Genomic DNA, 19,746 nt, shown 5'->3' with positions numbered 1-19,746 from the left:
TAGTTAGAGTATCAGATGGACTAACGTATGTATAAAGTTCAATCACATGCAGCCCATTCTGGACTGTGACCAGAAACATGGACAGCAGGAGCGGGACCTGCTGAAGTTGATCCGTAAGATGTTCTGTTATAATGTGTTTTTAAATGCATACGTATTTGCATATCTTTATTTATTTGTTCATAATAAAAAAATAATATAAACATAATTTATTTAGACCTGCCTATATGAATGGGCCGTCAATTATCTAGTTACAATACTGGCTGTACATCTCGGTGCCAGTATCAGCATGCCTTGTGTCACCAGGGACACACGGCCAAAATAGCTAGTGGCTACTATGGGTTCGAACTTACTACTTGAACGAGGATTCGGATAAACTATAATCTGAGAATGTCCGATATGTTTTTCAAGCAAGGAAGGCAAAGTAGCAGGCAGCACGCCTCGGCCTGGCCTTCTACCGTGCGACTCCCTTCCTCCTGACGGGTTCCACAACTGCACATTCACTCGGGAAAGGTCCCGCCATTCGCGCTCGTTGTGACCTTGTCAGAAAAACGCACCGCCGGAAAATGCAGGGCGCCTCCAGCGGCATCGCCTACGACCTCAAGTACCAGGTACTGCTACCCTTCTTTCCCTTCTTTCTTTCTTTCTCTCTCTCTTCTTCTTCTTCTACTTGTTAATTCGTGGCGATCTTGGTCGTGAAGGCGAGGTGCATTTCGGACGTCAAGGCGGATGCCAACCGCACCAGCTTTCTTGCAGGCACCCTCAGCCTCAAGGAAGAAAACGAGGTATGCTTAGAATTCAACCAGAAACATATTCTCCCCTGATCTGGATATTGATTTTCGATCGTAATCCCTATTTTTTGTTCTTTTTTGGTTGCTTCTCTTGCTTCGGTGCATAATTATTGCAATCGATCTGATCCGGTTTCCTCCATTTGGTCGATTGCAACGTCCCCAGATCCATCTGATCCAGATCTCGCCTTCAGGCACCGAGCTCACGTGTGCAGCCCTCTTCTCGCACCCCAATGAAATCTGGGATCTCGCTTCCTGCCCCTTCAATTCGCTCATATTCTCGACCATCTTCGATTCTGGTACCGATCCACACCCATTTTCATGGTTTTCCGCTTGTGTTTTTCGTTTTGTGTTTGTGTTTTGCTAAGAATTTGGCGGGGAGAGTTTACGCACCAAAGCTTTCATTATGGGTTTTTGACAAGTCTTGAAATAGTTCACAGTGCTAAACTTAATGGTTAAAATATAGTTGCAAGGCTATTCTCTAACTGTATCACTAAATCATGGAGTCACGGGGACGAGAGTGATTATATGAATTCATATGTTGTACAAACTTCAATTGTGGTTTGAATCTGCTTCATTCCTTTTTAAGAGTTTGCCCGTTTATTGGAACGTGGAGTGGTAGCCCAAAAAGGTTTTGCAGATTTCACTTCCTTGTATGAATGCGAAGATCTTTTTCATTTTGGGTGTTCCCGTTGTGGAAAGTGAATTTAACTACTACACCATTAACATATCTTTATTTCTTAGTTTTGTTTGTTCCGATTAATATTTTAAAATGCGGATATCCTTGATCTTGAAATTGTGTTTTGTCATGTAGGAGGCGTATATGGAGCTGCTGTATGGGAGATCCCTGAGAATTATGCCAATTCCAGTTCCCCACAACTGGAACGGGTTGTGTCACTTGATGCTCATTCGAGCAAAATCAGAAGGTGAACTGATTGAGCTTTCTTTTTTTCCACAATTAAGTGGTTGTATGTATGCTTGATTGGATACTGTACGACCAATACTGATGTTTTTATTACCATGCTCTATGGTCGCACACTTCAACATGTCCTGCTCTACATTCACCTTCTTTTCCTGTGTATGTCTGTGTATACATGTGTGCCTGCATATGTATGCGGGATTTGTGTGTGCGTGCATGTGTTGCAGGTATCCACTCGCTTTTGTGTCATCTTTCTATTTAAATTGCTGGATCTGCCATTGGATTCACAGCATCCTATGTCAAATATCTGTAGAGGCATGTTTCTGTAATCTAGCTATACAGGCGAATGCTTTATATGGAAATGATACTCCTGCCAATATGGTGTAAACTGAGTGAGATATCTTGATTTTCATTTTTGTTGCTTCTGCCAAGATCTGAGTGATGTTGCTCTTCTTTCTCTAGCAATTTTTTGCAAAAGCTGTTACTTCATGATCATAATGCCATAAATCCATTTTTTCAGCAAATTGTAATGTGCTTAGAGACTGAAATCCACTTTCATGCATAGAAATCTCATTATAGAGCCATATGAGATGAAAAACTACAGTCCAATTCCATCATTTCAATATAGGAAATTTTTTTCTCTTTACTAACAGACATGGCTCTTTTTCAAAGACAAGGATATATTTACAAATATGCTGACTTTTCTCTGATGCATCTAAACAGTGTCCTTTGGTGGCCCTCAGGGAAGCATGACAAATTGATTAGCATCGATGAGGAGAATTTATTCTTATGGTGTTTAGATTCTTCTAATAAATCTGCCAAGGTAAGATCAGGGCTCAGAAGCCCTTACTGACTTATGCACAATGTCCTGCTTTCTGAGACCTAAAAAATGATATGTCTAACCTTTTGGTTTTCACATTCATGTACACATCCAAGCGTTTCTATCAAAATCTGTGCTCTTATGCTTTATATCTTTTGGCCTCGAGCGGCACCAATAAAAAAATGAGCAGATATAGAACTTGGTGTGCCTGAGACTGAGTTTATTTATTTTGAAATGACTTGGATGAATATGTGTCTTACAAGTTGACAAAGTGACTGTCATTTGTGCAATTCATCTTTCTCTTAGTTGTTGAGAGCTGATTTTGACTAAGTTCACCTTCAACACTGGTCTAAAACTTCCTGATGACAATTAGTAATGACTGAGATACTGCAGTGAATTATTCTGGTATTAGTTTAATGATTTTTGTAGGTCAGTTGGTGGCAACTAATGATTTGTGTAGGTTACTTGATTTGCTACATGTTACCAGTCGCTGCCTACTTTGGCAACTCTCGCAGCTTCTTCAACCTGCCTCATCTCTCTTTCTTCTTTTGTGCCTGCAAACTTTCCATCCCTCTTACTCCTTCCCTTTTACCTTCCATAGTCCCTGAAATTTGTTTGAATACGAGCTCCTTTGGTCGCAGTGACAAATTTTCAATAGCTCAATGCTATGAAGTTCAGCTCTATGTAACCCTAAACACTGAATGATTTGGTATCCAAAAACACAAAGGATTTTAAATCCTTTTTACTTTTCCTTATTCCTAATAAATAAATGGGAATTTAAGGTGACATACACTAAAAACAATTGGAAAATTGAAATTTGTATGTTTTTGCTTGATAGTATCAGGAAGCTGTAGAAATGGGAGCCACATCCTCCTGCTGAACATATATTTGGTCATTTGGTTTGCCATCATTTTGGTTGGGACCTATGCATAACACTTACTGAATTTCATAAATTGCTATGGAATAATTCTGGAGTTCTGTTTGCCCAGTTAACCCCATAGCTGGGCAAACGGAACTCCAGAATTATTTCAGTAGGTGGGGTGGGTTGGGTTGGGGGTGGTTGTAGAATTTCAGTTATTGATAGCACTTTACCAAACTCTGTGTGGCACAAGTCATCATTTCATTGCCTGTGTCTTTGATTGTACTTGGCTGTTTCTTCCATTTTATGTACGAGACAAGATTCCATTTTCTATGACATAAAATCTAACAACTCTCGATGAGGAGAATTACACCCTTAAGTTGAAAAATAGTCTGTCTTGGTAAGCGGTGCAAATGAAGTTTCATGGTAGGAAAGAAGTTATAAACAGTCTCTGATTTCATTGCGAACATGAGCACTATTTTGAAATTTCTGGTGGCCGAAGTTCTATTGGAATTAAGGATTTGTTAAATGTTGCTTACTGGTACCTAGATCTGCAACCAAGATGATTCTTGATACCTACATAAAATATTGGCTTTCAACATGGAGCAAAGGAACCCTGATCAAGAAATCTTTTTGATATATATCCATGTGGATTTGAATTGCTTAATATGTCTCCCAGATGTACAGAAGACACTCTCTTGTAATGAAGAAAAGTCAAAAATAAAGTTCGTGATATATTTTCCATGGATGCAATCCATGTTAACTTGATCCACTATCCTTGTTTATGTGGATGCCAACACAATTGTTTCTTGGCATCTTCTGGGTACTCCATTTTTTAGTTCATGATATGTTTCACTCTTATTGGCACAAAATAGGTGTCTGACATTGTAGACAATTATGCATACTCTGTAATGTTGGAACATGCTACTGAAAAGCATACCTTTTGTTGTTAATTTTGTCTAAATCTGCAGGCATTTTCATGATAGTTTGAAATCTTATGTTTATTGACTTTTTGTCCTTTATGCATTATTTTGCTATTTTGACCCCTCTTTCTCATGAACAATTAAACATTGTGCGTGTTGCCATATCTGCTTATCTAGTTCTTTAAGCTTCCATGTTTCTGGCATCAACACCTTTCTACCTAGCCCAAATCTGTGCTCAGGGCCCCACATAGAGAGTAAGGAGAAGGGTTTCACTGTGAGGTGATTTCTCGTACCTTCATGCTTGTAGAAAAACCCTAATCGTTCTTCTTATTCTTTGCCTAAAGTGGGAATTCTAGATCGTATAAATGTTTAGCCTTGCAAAACCCTGATTCTTTTCATAAAACAATTTTTTCTCATTTCTGTTGAATGGCGTTTCATTTACTAGGACTTCTAAAATTCATTTCTTATAATTATAGGCTTTGTACTGCAATATTGCATAAACATCCTCACTTTGGTTTAAATTTCATTGATTGTCGCATAACTTAAGCATGTTAAACATAAATAAGCATTATTAGCAATCATTTGTTTTGCATTCTATGTAACTATTCAATGTTTCTTTTGCACTGCTTATGCATAAAATTGCTTTTCCTGGAGTCCATGTCTATGATATGAGAGCGTTGATTGCTGATGTTTTAATTTGTCTAAGTCCATGATCAGAACGTTCATTTCTTTTTCTGTTTCTAGGAAAAAGTGCCAAATATATTTAGTTCTGATGCATAAATTTCTTATTCAGGACTTGTTGGTGTACTTAGGTGCAATCACAGGAATCTGTTGGGATGTTGCACCATTTATATGGGGGAGCTTGGGATCCGCATGACCAGAATGCTGTTGCAGTAACATGTGAATCATCAGTTCAATGTTGGGACTTAAGGACAATGAAGTATGTTTAGTAATCTGATTTTCTTTGTTCAAGGGGTTCACAGGCATGCACACATGCAAACTTGATCATAAAATCAGGAAAACATCAAGAAAAACACTGAATTTTGAGAACATATTTTTTTTTATTGGAAACTTTTGTGCTAGCTTCCTATGCTGAAATTTCCATTTGCCAATATTTCAAAAATATTATGACCAAATACATTTCATAATTTTCCACAAACATCTCATGATAACATCCACAAGATTGTCAAAATATCAGTCCTTGTTGGTCCAGGTTCCCAATTTGTAGAAAGCAGTTGCCAGAGTATTGGATACTCTCTCTCTCTCTCTCTCTCTCTCCACCCATGTGTGCATGTTTGAAATCAATGTAGGTAATGACTTTATCTTGTGTATTGGAAATCCAATAATTTGACTTTGATGTGGCTACTAACCTAAGCATCAAAATTAGCTAGGTCTTTGCTGTTGAGTTTTCATAAAGAGCCTCGTTAGTAGAGGTGTCAACGGATCAGGTATGACCCAATCCCAACCCTACCGGATCCTATAGGGTCAGGGTTTGGTTACAAAGAATGGGGTCCAATTAACTATCTGGGTCAGACCCATACATCCGATTATTAAATGAGTTGGGTATGGTTTATGAAATTTTATACCAAACCTGGGTCCAACCTGAGTTCCTATTAAAATCTGCAATTTTTCAATGTAAAAAACTTAAAAGATATTATTTTACTGGGTATGGACTGAAATGAAATGAGGATCTTCCAAACACCAACTAAGATCCGTAAGAAAGAATGTCTTAAAAAGACACTTAAGCATAACCCTTAAAAAGGGTATAAAAGGAAACAAAATAAATAAATAAAATATATTCTTTATTGAAGCGAAAAAACACAATGCTTAAGAAGCATTGGATTGATTTTACAAGAGGGGCTGCACCCCTATATATACAAGTTTGAAAAGGGAAGAAGAGGAGAGCTCTTAAGGAGCTCTCCTTGTAGCCGTTGGAATGGTCCAACGGTTAGAAATGTAACCGTTGGACCATTCCAACGGTTACCTTTCTAGTTAAGTTCCAAGTGGAACTTAACTAGATAGGGTTAGTCTAGTTCTATTAGAACTAGACACTAAAAAATACAAAAATAAATACAGAAAAATAAAATAAAATTATAGAAATATATATATATATATATATATATATATAATATAAATATTATTATATATATGTTTTACATTTTAACACTCCCCCTCAAACTTACGGTACAATGAGCAAAAGTTTGTCTAAGAGGAAGTGAAAACGAGGAGCAGCGAGAGGCTTTTTAAAGAAATCTGCTAACTGATATTCTGAAGTAACATATGGCAGATCAATTGTCTCATGTAGAAATTCCTTTCTGACGTAGTGACAATCCATTTCGATGTGTTTGGTGTGTTTGTGAAATGTATAGTTACTTGCAATGTAGATCGCACTTTTGTTGTCACAACACATTTGTGAAGCGGTTGTTGCTTCAGCTCCCATGTCAGCAAGCAGACGCCGGAGCCAAACTACTTTTATGGTTGTGGTTGTCATGTCTCTGTATTCAGCTTCGGTGGATGATAAAAAAAACTTTCTGTTGTTTTTTGCACCTCCACAAGATTAATGATTCACCTAAGAAGACACAAAAACTAGTGGTTGAGTGTCTGTTATTGGGATCACCTTCCCAATCAGCATCAGTATATGCAATTAAATCAACAGAGGAGGAAGACAAGAAAAGTTCCCGTGAAAGAGAGGACTGGATGTATCTCATAATGCGCATGATTGCTCCCATATGAACAGTGGTGGGAGCGTGTTGAAACTGGCTTGCTGTGTGAACATGTGCTATGTCTGGTCTGGTAATGGATAGATAGAAAAGTGCCTCGACAAGCCGTCTGTAAGGGGTAGAATCTGCAAGAAGTTCTCCATCATCAATCTTCATTTTAACATTGACAACTTCTAGAGTGTCTACTTTCTTGTCATCAGTAATACCAGACCTGAAAACAATGTCCAAAACAAATTTAGTTTGAGACAATAAATATCCTCTAAAAGAATAGGAAACTTTAATGCCTAAAAAATATCTCAATAAGCCTAAATCAGTCATTTCAAAGTGAGATTTAAGAAGTGTTTTGATCGTTTCAACTCCATGTTTATCGCTTTCAGTGATGATCATATCATCCACATAGAGAATAAGCACAATGATTCCTGCATCAGAATTCTTAATAAACAAAATTGAAAACCAATATCAATCATAACCCGACTAAACCTATCATACCAAGCTTTTGGTGCTTGTTTAAGTTCATAAAGAACTTTTTCTAAGTGAAGGACTTTACCCTTAGGAATACTGAGACCTGGAGGGGGTTCCATGTATACTTCTTCAACTAGCTTTCCATTTAGAAATGCATTTTTGACATCCATTTGGAAGATGGACCATTTCTTGATGGAGGCTAAGGCAATTAAGGTTCTGATTGTTGTCATACGAGCCACAGGGGCAAAGGTTTCTTCATCGTCAATGCCATATTCTTGGGCATACCCTTTGGCTACTAATCGAGCTTTATATCTTTCAAGGGTGCCATCACTCTTGGTTTTAATTTTATAAACCCATTGACATCCTATAGTTCTCTTGCCTGGAGGAAGATCTTGAATAGTTCATGTAGAAGCCTTTTCGAGTGCATCTAATTCAGCTTTCATGACTTCTATCCATTTGACATCATTTTTTGCTTGAAGATATGTAGATGGTTCTTCGTATGAGTGAATTAATGCAATGATTGCCCTATACGTAGGTGAAAAAGACTCGTATGACACAAACTTTCCTAGAGGCCTCGAGACTCGGGATGACCGTCTAGTTGGAATGTCAGAATATCTTTCAAGTGTACATGGAAGATTAGGCTCTCGTCGCCTGAAATACTTTATACTAGTGTCTCTATGAACTTCTTCATTGTCAACATTATGATCAAGATCAATAATTCCTTGATCACTATCAAAGTTATAGTCAATATCATATTCATTAGATTTTAATGTCAGATTTAACAAAAAAAAGTACTCAGTGACTTCCTTTGGTTTTTCAAAATCAAAGAAGCTCTTCTTTTCGATTTTCTAGACACATATAATCTATTATTTTTTAGGTCAAAACACATATAACCTTTTTTATTTTCAGCATATCCTAAAAAGGCACAAGGAATCGCACGAGGAAAAAGTTTATCATTTTTGTCTGTAAAAATGAAACACTCGCATCCAAATATTCTCAGTCTAGAGTAATCTGGAGAAACGTTCATAAGTTTTTCAATGAGAATTATATTTTGCAAAGAAGATGATGACATCCTATTAATCAGATAGGTGGCAGTTAAGGCAGCTTCTGCCCAAAAATCTTTTGGGACTTGATTTATTATTAATAAAGTCCTAGTGGTTTCCATAATATGGCGATGTTTACGTTCTGCCAACCCATTTTGTTGAGATGTGTATGAACAAGACCTTTGATGTGTGATGCCATGTAAATTAAGGTAATTTTTAAAATCTGTGAATAAAAATTATCCCCCTGAATCTGTGCGAAAAATGGTAATATCATTTTGAAACTTGTTTTTAACCATATTATGAAATGTTTGAAAGTATGAAAATACTTCAGACTTATGTTTAAGAAAGTAAATCCATGTATGTCAGGAAAAATCATCAACAAAAATAACGTAATAAGCAAGTCCTCCTTTAGAAATTACTGGTGCAGGACCCCAAACATTAGAGTGTACTAATTCAAGTGGTCTTGAAGAGATAAAAGTTTTGTTCTGAAATGGTAATCTTTTCATTTTGCCAAGAATACAATCTTTACAATCAAATGATTCAGAGTTACAAAATTTTCCTAGATTTGGAAAATGTTGGATTTTGGCTATATGTGGATGACCAAGTCTTTTATGTCACAGTTCCAACTCAATTTTCTGAATGTTATAGCAAAAAGCATTCTTCGACATTTCTAAAAAATCCATGTAATAGAGTCCTCCTTCTCTATAGCCTTCCCCAATCAGCTTTTCTGACTGGCGATCCTGAACCCAATAACCATGAGAAGAAAAGAAAATATTACATCCATAATCAGATATTTGAGATACAGATAAAAGATTTAAATTTAATTTGGGAATATATCTAACTTCTGGGATAGAAAATTTCTTAGTTTTATGAGTTTTTTCAAAATTTTCTATTCCTTCTATTTCAAGAGAAGTTCCATTAGCTGTAAAAACTTTTGACACACTTGTTTTATTTTTAACACATTCGGATAGACTTTGATTATTTGAGGTCATATGGAAAGAAGCACTAGAGTCAAGGAGCCAAGGAAAGTTACCTGAATCGGAAAAAGATGAGGCAGTTGCGCCAGTTGAAGCTTCAGATGAAGAGGAGGTTCCTTTGATGAGAGGTTGGAGAATCTCTATTAGTTGAGCCATGGAAACTGGTTCATCCTGATCTTTGGGCTTCGATCCAGCAATCACAACTCTTTTCTCTCTCAGCTCCTTAAGCTTGGGACATTGTGGCCTGTAATGTCCAGGTTCATGACAATGATGGCAAATAACCTTTTTCTTGTCATAGTCACCACTTTGCCGGTTAAAATGAGGAGGTCTATAAGATCGTATATGATTCTCCGGTCTAGATACAGCTAGAACGGAATCATCTTCAGTCTTAGGAGAATTCTTTTTTATTTTGTTTTCTTTCATAGTTAATTCCTCTATAGTATCGACAATAGAGGAAACTTTTCCCCGATGAAGAAGGGCCGACTTAGTCGACTCGAATTCTGATCTTAGACCATTTACAAATTGATAAAAGTGCTCCATGTCAAGTTGCTTTTGTTAGAGCTCAATGTCCTCAGGACAATGCCATTTTGGCTCTAAAATAGTCAATTCACCCTAAAGTTTTGATAGTTCATTATAGTATTCACGTATAGTTTTATCACCTTGGGTCATTGATCTCACTCTTTCTTGAAGATTGCACACATGTGCAATATCTTTTAGAGAATACATATTCTTGAGATATTCTCATGTCTTATCGGCATGCTCAAACTTGGCCAGATTAGAGCATTTCTTTATGTCAACACTACTAATTAGCCATGACATAATTTTAGCATGTGTTATTCGCCATTCCTTTCAACTTTTTTCAAAGTTGGCTAAGGCTTTGCTTTTCTCTTCTTCTGTTAAGAGAACTTCTTTTATCACCTTCCATTTTTGTGAGGACAAGTTTAGGTTTCGAATCAGAACCATCTACTATGCCCCATAATCCTTTTCCCCATATGTGGTGCTTCATTATTGAAGCCCACATTACATATTTTTTGTCGTTTAGCTTCATGGGTATGATGGTGATTTTATCTTGATCATCCATCTTTTACAAAGGTGATAAAAGGAGAAATAAAAGAAATAAGGAGGAAGAGAGAGTAAAAGAAAGCAAACACAAGATTTTGATGCAATGAGCCTTCCTCTTTTCTCCTTCCTTCAAAAGGGGCTTCAAAGAACCCAACCAAGGTGATAAAACACCTTTGTAAGTTTGGCACGGAAAACAAGGCTAGAAATTCGCATGACGTAGGATGAACCTTGCTCTAATACCATGAAATGAAATGAGGATCTTCCAAACACAAAATAAGATCCGTAAGAAAGAATGTCTTAAAAAGACACTTAAGTATAACCCTTAAAAAAGGGTATAAAAGGAAACAAAAAAAGAATAAAATATATTCTTTATTGAAGCGGAAAAACACAATGCTTAAGAAGCATTGGATTGATTTTACAAGAGGGGCTGCACCCCTATATATACAAGTTTGAAAAGGGAAGAAGAGGAGAGCTCTTAAGGAGCTCTCCTTGTAGCCATTGGAATGGTAACCGTTGGACCATTCCAATAGTTACCTTTCTAGTTAAGTTCCAAGTGGAACTTAACTAGATAAGGTGAGTCTAGTTCTATTAGAACTAGACACTAAAAAATACAGAAAAAATATAGAAAAATAAAATAAAATTACAGAAAAAAATATATATGTTTTACATTTTAACATGGACTGGGTCTGGTTTATGTGATTCTTATCAGATCCGGGTATGGTTTTTCTCATGAAAATCTGGTCAGACTCGAATCTGGATCCGATACCCAGATCACTTAGTCGGATCCAGGTTTGGACCCACCCATTGACACTCCTACTCGTTAGGCTTATAGATTTTGTTGCTTTATCTATTCTAGTTTCTGCTTCCATAGGAGTTTGTAGTTAATTGTTGTTGAAATATCTGATGTGATCCTTCATAGCATCATTGGAATTTATGTTCTCTCTTGAAATAGTTCTGTGACTACGTGTGCTCAGAAATGTCATCCAGACAAGGAAGGATGCTACAACATTCATTAGTACATTTAAACACATCTCTTGTTGGAAGTGAGCAAGAGTTGCATGGCTCATTTTTTTCACAAATATTATATTAGTGTTGATGCCATTCAGATTGTCACAATCACAGGATAAAACACTTAAAAAAAATTCTCAGATCTTTTTAATCCTTATCATGTTCTTCCTGAACCTTTATTGTGCCATGCATCTTTTGAGAACCTCATTATAACATCTTCTAACTTTGACATCTAGAACGCTTGGACATGTTTAGTTTAGGATCCCCAGTGACCAAAAAAAAAAGAAATGATTGCCTTTGGCCTAAAAAAGTTTTCTTTTGTATTTTGCTATTTTTGTTCTTTGTTAGTTTGAACTTTGCCTCTCTTTTTTCCTAAAAGCCCATCTTATTTGATATTTAATCCTCTTTCATGATTTCACTTGACAAAGTCTCTTCTTCCACTGTTCCTTTCTGTTGCATTGACTTTTTCCCATTATGCTGCTGTGTATCATCTTTATTGAACTTATCTCGTCCATCTTTTCATTGAGATGTATCTGTTTATATTCAAATGCTAATATGCCATTTCAAAGCTACAACTGAAGCCTTTCTAAGTTTTCCTAAGAAGAATATTTTAAGGGAAGAAAAGATAATAGTCATCATGTAGCATGCAAGTGAGCTGTATGGCCACATGTCATAGATTAACTGGTTGAATAAATGAAACAGGTTCTACAAAATTATAGCTCAATCTGACTCTCCTGCAAAACCCAAAGCTCAGGTCATCTTGGCCTTGAGTTTCAAGATTGTTAATAATAGAAGCTCACCATTATGGTGTCTTCACTTTACACTATCATCATTTTAAGGAGCAGTATTGAATTTTAATCCTAGCTGCTGTGTGACACATTTGACCAATGCAAGCTATTCCAATCAACTGAAAGAGTGAAACTAACTGATTGATTGTGGTTTTCCCTTCCTAATTTTGAAGCCTGTTATTATGGTTGTACCAGAGCTGTCTAGCTTCTAGAACCTGGTGTCTTATTTCAATCCTTTCTATTTTCTTTTGCTGATGGATTTTTCCTTGTGCTTTGTTTTCATGTGTTAGTGTTTGTTAAACTGATTTGAATTATCATTCTGCTTTATATATCCTACTTCATTTGTTTGGACCATAATAATGAATAGGCAGGTTTTAATTGTAATCCATCTTTAATATATTGATGAAAATGTCAATTATATGTACTTGTCCTTCAGAATTTTCAATGTACTTGCTACCTAGATGTGGGCTATTATCCTTCCGTGACACTCATGGCTGCACTATGTGTTAAAATACTGTGTACATATTCATTGATATACGTGTATTTATAAATATATGTATAGCAGGGGTATTCTGGTCATTTCTTATATTGTAATTCTGTAAAGTCCATTAGGGACTGAAAAGTCTTTTTCTTTATTTTCTTTTTTGTATTTTTAAATGTTAAAGTCAATATGGCTGTTGGGAGGTCAGTCCAACTAGTCGTTGGACTGCCTCCCTTTATGTAATGTGAGGCTCTATAAATAGAACTTCACCTCCTCTTATAAAAGCATGCTTTCTAAAAGCATTTGAGATACATTAATACAATATCTTTTTGTTATGCTCTTGTGAGCTTTATGGTTTTGTGATCTTGTGGATTTTCATATTTTTGTCTCTTTTATGAGATTGTTATCGGTCCATTAGAGACCATATTATATTTATGCACTTGTGTAGCCCTTTGTTGGCATTGTATTTGTGCACTCTTGTTTCATTACATGGTATCAAAGCTTGGCTCTTGAAATAGTGAAAGTTATCTTGGGATTATCCTCCTTGTGGTGGTGCTCTTCAACTCTTAGTTTGCATCCAATCCTTCTATACAAGACTTCTTCGTTACGGGAAAAATAGATTCCGTCTCTGTTATTTCCTACAAGCTCAATAAAAACAATTATTTAATGTGGGCAACCGCTATGGAGAATCACATCAAAGGTAAAAAGCTATGGGGTTTTGTTAGTGGAACCACTAACGAACCTCAAATCAAATTGACAAGAAGAGAAGGAGATCAAGTCAAAGCTCTATCTGAAGAAGAAAAAGAGAAAGCTTTACAAGAATATCAAATTAAGTTGGAGGATTGAGAAGTTAACAATGCTCAAATTCTCTCATGGTTCATGAATACCATGGAGTTCAAAATCGTCACCAACATCATCAAGTTTAGAAGGTCATGCGATGCATGATTTTTTTTAAAGAGTACCTTCATCCAAAAAGATATAGCTAGGCTATATTATCTTCAAGACAAGGTATGTAATACCAAAAAAGGAGATAAAAGTGTAAGAAACTTTTATAGTATTTTATCTCCTATTTGGGATGAAGTAGCCATGTTAGAACTAAAATGAGAAGGTTCGACTATTGAAATGAGAATATCACAATTAGAAAGAAAAAATCTCTTTTCTTTTCTTTATGGTCTTCGGTCGAAATTTGAGCAAGTTATGTCCTCCTTGCTTCATAGGACTTCGACTCATTTTATAAGTGAGGCTCTTGCTCAAATTTGTCAAGAGGAAACACGACTTGGAATGCACGAGTCTAATGATGAGGTTCTTGACGTGTCAAGACCCAAAATTTTTGTAAAAACATATAAACCACCTCACTTTGAAAGAAAATTCAATGGAGGACATAATGGAGGAGGATACAAAGGTAAAATCATTTGTCATCATTGTAAGGAACCGGGGCATATAAGACCGGATTGTCCCAAGTTTAAGAAAGTGGTCGCCATAAGTGAAGAACCTCAAGAATCAAAGAAATGGGGCAACTTTAATGATTTGACCATTGCCCAAATAGCAGAGGTTGTCTCACAAATTCTTAATACATCTGGGGTCGCCATCTCCTCCTCTTCTCCTCCAGGTAAGACTTCTTAGATTTTGGATTCAGGAGCCTCTTTTCATATGACTCATAATGAGTCTTTATTATCTGATTTTACTAATTCATATTTTTCATGTGTGTCAACCGTCGATGGTATTTCCTTAAAAGTTAAGTGTATAGGAAACCTCAACAATATCTCAAAAAAAAAATTTGTTCCAAATGTGAGAGGTATATTCCAAAATTAGACTTAAATCTTTTTTTAGTTTCTCAAATTTTCGATTATTGGTGTAAAGTATTCTTCTTATCTAAGGCTTGTTGGGTACGGATCTCTAGTCAGGGAAACTGATTGGGCAAAGCCATAAAAGAGGAGATCTTTACTACATGGATTCCTTATGTTTACCCAAAAACTCTTTCTGTAATCATGTCAAAAGCATTAGTTTAGATCAGTGTTATCAAAAACGCGCCTTGAGGCGCAAAAGGCGTGCCTCGCCTTGAGGCGCGACCCTATGTGCCTCAAGGCGCAAGCCTGAGGTGCAAAAAAAAAACATTTACCACAAGATTTCTGAGATATAATCAACAAAGTTTTTGTAGGTTAATCTCATATATTTTCCAGTTATTTCAGTTTTGTAATAAGTTTATTAGTATATTACTATATTTTAACTTTTATTGGTTAATCTCGTATATTTTTCAGTTATTTCAGTCATGTAATTAGTTTCTTAATATATTTTAACTTTTTTTGGTTAATCTCATATATTTTCCAGTTATGTAATCAATTTTTAGTTACTTTTATATGTTAATCTCATATTTTTTAGAATAATCTCATATATTTTAACTTTTGTTGGTCAATCTCATATATTTTCTAGTTATGTAATCAGTTTCTTAGTATATTTTTATCTTTTGTTGGTTAATCTCATATATTTTCCAATTATGTAATCATTTTTTTAGTTACTTTTATATGTTAATCTCATATTTTTTAGAATAATCTCATATATTTTAACTTTTTTAGGTTAATCTCATATATTTTCCAGTTATTTCAGTTATGTAATCAGTTTCTTAGTAAATTTTAACTTTTTTTGGTTAATCTCATATATTTTCCAATTATATAATCAGTTTTTAGTTACTTTTATATGTTAATCTCATATTTTTAGTACTTATTTGAGATTTTCTATTTTCTATTGGTTGTTATTTCATCAATAAAGCATTTATTTATTTATTTATTTGTATTTTTAGATATTTTTTATAATTTTTTTTAAGTTTTCAAAAAAAATGGGGCTTATGCTTTACGCCTCGCCTTGGTTTTTGGTGGAGCGCCTCGCTACGCCTCAATGCTTTTCACAATACTGATTTAGATCTTTGGCATAAAAGATTAGGACACCCAAGTATATCCAAATTATCTTATTTTTCATTTTTGAATTTTTTTTTGTAAAGATAAAGGTTTTGTATGTGAAGATTGTATATTTGGAAAAATGCAAATGATGCCTTTTGGATCTAAAACTTCCTTGTCTAATGAAAAGTTTGAATTAGTGCATTCGGATGTATGGGTTCTCGCTCTCGTTATGTCAAAAGGTGGTTATTCATATTATGTTACATTCATAGTTGATTTTAGTAGATATACTTTGATATACTTCCTTAAACTCAAATTCGAAGTTTTTTTGTGTTTTAAAAACTTTCATAATCTTGTTAAAAATCAATTTGAAACAAATATTAAAGTCTTCCTCTCCGACTCCTTAGGAGAGTTTCTTTCAAATGAATTTCAATTATATCTAAAAACTCATGGTATTATACATCAAAGATCTTGTGCTAGGACCCCTCAACAATATGGTATTTCCAAAAGAAAGCATCGTCACATTATTGAAACTATTTGGACCCTACTTATTTCAAAAGAAATTCTAAAAAAAAATTGGGCCGAAGCCGCCTTCATCATTGTATATCTAATAAATAAAATTCATTCTCAAACGTTGGAAAACAAGTCTCCTATTGAAAAACTTTTTAAAATTTCTCCTGACTTGAAAAGGCTTAGGGTATTTGGATGTAAATATTTTGTGCTTCTTGAAAAATATAACAAACTCTTTTCTTAATCTATAAAATGTGTTTTTCTTGGATATGCCAAAAATAAAAAAGGCTATTGTTATTATGATCAAACAAATGATAGACTTTATGTTTCTAGAAATGTTACTTTTCTTTTAAATGAAAATAGATTTGATCTTGAAAAAACTAAGGAAGAATCTGAGTATGCCTTCTTATTTGATTTGTTACCTAAATCAAATAATGAGATTGTTGATGATAATGACATTGGTAATTTTGAGACTATTAATGACTCAAGTAAAAAAAGTGAACCAACTCATAATCTCTTACAATACTCTAGACGAGATAATGGAGAACATCTATGTGTTTTTGAAAGATATAATCAATCAACAAATGTTGAAAAAAATAGTGTTAGAAGATCTGAACAAATACTTAGGCCTCCAAATAGATTTGTCTCTTATGAATCATTTTCTCCAAACTATAGGGCTTGTCTTCTAGTAATTCATTCATATCATGAACCATCTAACTACAACGAAACTAAAAACATAAAAAAATGGGTTGAAGCTATGAAAATAGAATTAGATGCATTTCACAAGGCACATATTTGGGCAATTCCACATCTTCCAAAGGGAAAGAAGACAATAGGGTGTAGATGGGCTTTTAAAATTAAAACAAAAAGTAACGGGTCTTTAGAAAGATATAAAGCAAGATTAGTTGCAAAAGGGTTCTCTAAAGAATATGGAATAAATTATGAAGAAAAATTTTCTCCAGTAGCTCGCATGACCACAATAAGGGCTCTAGTTGCAGTAGCATCCATTAGAAAATGACATATATATCAGTTAGACGTTAAGAATGCATTCTTAAATGAAGAAGTTTACATGGATCCTCCCCCTGGTTTGACTATTGAAAATGATATGGTTCTTTATCTTCAAAAAACTTTATATGGGCTTAAACAAACCCCTAAAGCATGATATGATTGGTTTAGTGTCATGGTGGTAGACCTTGGATTTAAATTTTGTTACACAGACACTGCTCTTTTTTTAAGATCTACAGGTACCTCACTTAGCATTTTCCTTTTGTATGTTGATGATATGATCATCACTGGAAATGATCAGAAGAAAATTGAAGAAATTAAAGTTATGCTTAAAAAATCTTTTGATATGACTGACCTTGGTTTTTTTAGATATTTTTTAAGAATTGAAGTAGCCTACTCGCCAAGAGGGTACATTTTGTCTCAAATCAAGTTTGCAGTTGATATCGTTGCGCGTTCGGGAATCACTGACACAAAATATGCCGATACTCCTGAAGTGATAAATGCAAAAATGAGAGTTGAAGACGGAGTATTATTAGATGATCCAACTCCTTACAAGTAACTTATCGGATCATTAATGTACATGTCTATTACCAGGCCAAACATTGCGCATGCAGTACATACTGCAAGTCAGTTTCACCATGCGTGTACATCGGTTCACATGAGTGCAGTATTAAGAATAGTTCGATACATCTAGAAAACTATATCTAAAGGGATATTCTTATCTTCTTCATCATCTTTAAACCTTATTGCTTATACTGATTCTGACTGAAGAGAATATTTCAATAACCGTCACTCAACTAAAGGTTTTTGTGTGTTTATAGGTGATTCTCTCATTTCTTGGCGATACAAAAAACAACAGAAAGTGTCTTTGTCTTTCATGGAAGCTGAGTACAGGGCGATGACTACAACAACCACTGAAGTTGTGTGGATGAGATCATTACTTTCAGATATGGGTGTTGATGTTTCAGAACCTTCAAAACTATGCTATGATAACAAAAGCACCGTATATATAGCCAGCAATCACATATTTCATGAGCAGACGAAACATATTGAGATGGATTGTCACTATTTTGCGAAGAATATTTGAAGGGAATGATTACTTTGCCTTATGTTCAGTCCAAATTTCAGATTATGGACTTCTTCACCAAAGTTCTTCCTCTACCCAGATTTTTGTATCTTCTTAGCAAACTTTCGGTGATTTTACCATAAGTTTGAGGGGGAGTGTTAAAATACTATGTACATATTCATTGATATACGTATATTTATAAATATACATATATCAGGGGTATTCTGGTCATTTCTTATATTGTATTTTAGTAAAGTCCATTAGGGACTGAAAAGTCTTTTTCTTTATTTTTTTTACTTTTTTTAAATGTTAAAGTCAATATGGCTGTTGGGAGGTCAGTCCAACTAGTCGTTGGACTGCCTCACCTCCTCTTGTAAAAGCATGCTTTCTAAAAGCATTTGAGATACATTAATACAATATCTTTTTGTTATACTCTTGTGAGCTTTATGATTTTGTGATCTTGTGGGTTTTCATGTTTTTGTATCTCTTTTATGAGATTGTTATCGGTCCATTAGAGACCATATTATATTTGTGCACTTGTGTAGCCTTTTGTTGGCACTGTATTTGTGCACTCTTGTTTCGTTACACTATGGTGTTACACAGGCCACTAAACTGCAAAAGTCGTTATTAGTTATCTCTAGCTAGTTTTGAGCTTCAATATGATTATCTAAAGTATGCATTTTTTTCTTTAAATTTTAATTCATTATTGTAGTTCACTAACATGTATCTCAAAATTCTTTCAGGAAGACACTTGCTCTTGATCATGCTCATGCTCGTAGTGTAGATTATAACTCTAAGAAACAATACATTCTTGTAAGTACATGCTACCATGCTTATGCAATTACCATGTCAGTGTTTGCATCTCTTGCAAGACTATGGATATTCTTGGTAAAAGTTCAATTTTCATTCAACATTTAATCTAACAATCTTTTAGAACTTAGAAATCATATACTTTTTGCAGATTGTTTATATGAGTCATGTTTCTGATGTTGAATAATAGTTGGTAGTGAATCATATAAATATCCATAATTTGACTGAAGATTATCACCATATATGATGTTAGAAGAAAAGGGAAAACCTTGTTCATCCTTGTTTGGTGCTATATAGATGAGATATGGGGAACAGATGGCAGGGGTTTCCTCTGTACCCATACACCATTCACAAATATCACAAATATATTGAATTTATCACTTTTTTGTGATATACTCGATAACTGATATATCAAATGAATTTATTGCTGAGCTTGTGTATATTACAGTCAATTTTTTGATGAAGGCAAAATAAAGTTGCTTATTTTGAATTTTATGCTACAGGATCATTTTGTCTCTGCTTACAAACTTTGTAAATTAAAGCAGCAAATTTTAGGCAACCTTTTATGTTACTTTCTTTAATGGAAATGAGTAGTGTCCACTGAGAGGCCTCCATTA

General features: G+C 34.8%; 1 protein-coding gene across 1 annotated transcript in view; it reads left to right on the top strand.

Moving 5' to 3' along the window:
* Window positions 1-405: 405 nt before the first annotated feature.
* Window positions 406-19,746, top strand: part of LOC149842379 (WD repeat-containing protein DWA2-like) — a 29,755-nt gene continuing 10,414 nt past the window's right edge. The window contains exons 1-7 of the mRNA XM_090001407.1: window positions 406-608; window positions 699-782; window positions 952-1,084; window positions 1,600-1,711; window positions 2,428-2,527; window positions 5,119-5,246; window positions 19,063-19,132. Of these exons, the coding sequence (XP_089857533.1) occupies window positions 564-608; window positions 699-782; window positions 952-1,084; window positions 1,600-1,711; window positions 2,428-2,527; window positions 5,119-5,246; window positions 19,063-19,132 (672 nt within the window). The 5' untranslated portion in view covers window positions 406-563. The remainder of the gene's footprint in view (window positions 609-698; window positions 783-951; window positions 1,085-1,599; window positions 1,712-2,427; window positions 2,528-5,118; window positions 5,247-19,062; window positions 19,133-19,746) is intronic.

The sequence above is a fragment of the Nuphar pumila genome, chromosome 3 (genome assembly GCF_984573655.1).
Source record: "Nuphar pumila chromosome 3, dmNupPumi1.hap1.1, whole genome shotgun sequence".
Lineage (NCBI taxonomy): Eukaryota > Viridiplantae > Streptophyta > Magnoliopsida > Nymphaeales > Nymphaeaceae > Nuphar > Nuphar pumila.
The sequence above is the reverse complement of the archived record's forward strand: the minus strand, read 5'-3'. Positions and strand labels throughout refer to the sequence as shown.